General features: G+C 48.6%; 1 protein-coding gene across 1 annotated transcript in view; it reads right to left on the reverse strand.

The window, feature by feature from the left end:
- Nucleotides 1-364: 364 nt before the first annotated feature.
- LOC103602544 (mucin-16-like) overlaps nt 365-1,398 on the reverse strand; it is a 6,835-nt gene continuing 5,801 nt past the window's right edge. The window contains exons 4-6 of the mRNA XM_008586965.1: nt 1,181-1,321; nt 575-700; nt 365-369 (exon numbers count right to left, since the gene is read on the reverse strand). Of these exons, the coding sequence (XP_008585187.1) occupies nt 365-369; nt 575-700; nt 1,181-1,321 (272 nt within the window). The remainder of the gene's footprint in view (nt 370-574; nt 701-1,180; nt 1,322-1,398) is intronic.

Here is a 1,398-nt window from a genome sequence, read left to right on the forward strand (position 1 = left end):
GCTTCTGCTTCAGGATGGGTGACCCATGAGGCTGTGAACTCTGGTTGACTGGGGGAAACAGTCAGAGTTGAAAATGTATTGGTCTCTGCCTTAGAACTAGTGGCCAGTGAAGTCACCAGTCCTGGTACATTAGAGGGGACGGTTAGAGTTGAAATGGCTAAACTAGTCTGTGCCTCAGGTTGGGTGAGCAATGAGGCTGTGGTCTCTCGTTCACCAGGAGAAAGAGTAAGAGTTGAAATGCTTGCACTGGTTACTGCCCTAGAACTAGTGAATAGTGAGGTCATCAATCCTGGTACCCCAGGTGAAACAGGCATAATTGCAACAGCTGAACTGACTGCTGCCCCAGGACTGGTGACCATTGAGGTTATGCTATGGGAAAAATTGGAGGTTGTCCTGGGAACTGTTGGGCTGGTCTCTGCAGGATGAGAGACCAATGAGGCTGTTGTCTCTGCCTCCCCAGGGGATGTAGTCTGAATTGGAATAGGTGAACTGGCTTCTGTCCCAGAATGGGTGACCCACAAGGTTGTGGTTTCCAGTAGACCTGAAGAAACAGTCAGAGTTGGAGTAGTTTTACTTGTCTCTGCCTCAGAACTAGTGACCAGTGAGGTCACCATCCCTGATACACTGGGTGAGACAGTCGAAGTTGTAATGGCTGAACTTGTCTGTGCACCAAGTTGGGTGAACAATGAGGCTGTGGTCTCTGGTTCACCAGGAGAAAGAGTCATAGCTGGAATGGCCACACTGGTGTCTGTCCTAGAACTAGTGACCTGTGAGGTTACCACATCTGGTACACTAGGTGAGATATTTGTTATTGAAACATCTGAACTGGCTTCTGCCTCAGGACTTGTGGCTGTTGCGGGTATGGTGTCTGATTCACTGTGGGAGAAATCCACAGTTGTCCTGAGATCCGTTGCGCTTGTCTCTGCAGGATGGGTGACCCATGAAGCTGTTGTATTTGGTTCACCAGAGGAAACAGTCAGAATTTGAGCAGCTGGACTGGTCTCTGTCCCAGAACTAGGGACTAGTGAGGCTGTTGTCTCTGGTTCTCTACTGAAAACAGATGGGGTTGCCCTGGGAACAGCTGTTGTGGTCTCTGTTCCAAGTCTGGTGGCTATTGAGGCTGTCATCTCTGGAACATCAGAAAAAACATTTGAGGTTGTGATGATTATTCCTGTTGTACTCCTGCTGGTTGTTTTCCCTGATGTCCCAAGGACAGTCGGTGTTTCTGAAGTGGGAGCAGAGACTCTAGTGGTCAAAGTGGCTGTGGTGGTCTTCAGAGCTGTGGTGGTCTCTACTCTTTCTGTTCCTCCTGTAGGTAGTCCTGTGAATTGGGGAATGAACCCACAATTTGGACAAATTATTACATTTACTGGATTGGCAATAGCTCATTTTTTCCAC

The sequence above is a fragment of the Galeopterus variegatus genome, unplaced genomic scaffold (assembly GCF_000696425.1).
Source record: "Galeopterus variegatus unplaced genomic scaffold, G_variegatus-3.0.2 Scaffold4186, whole genome shotgun sequence".
Classification (NCBI taxonomy): domain Eukaryota; kingdom Metazoa; phylum Chordata; class Mammalia; order Dermoptera; family Cynocephalidae; genus Galeopterus; species Galeopterus variegatus.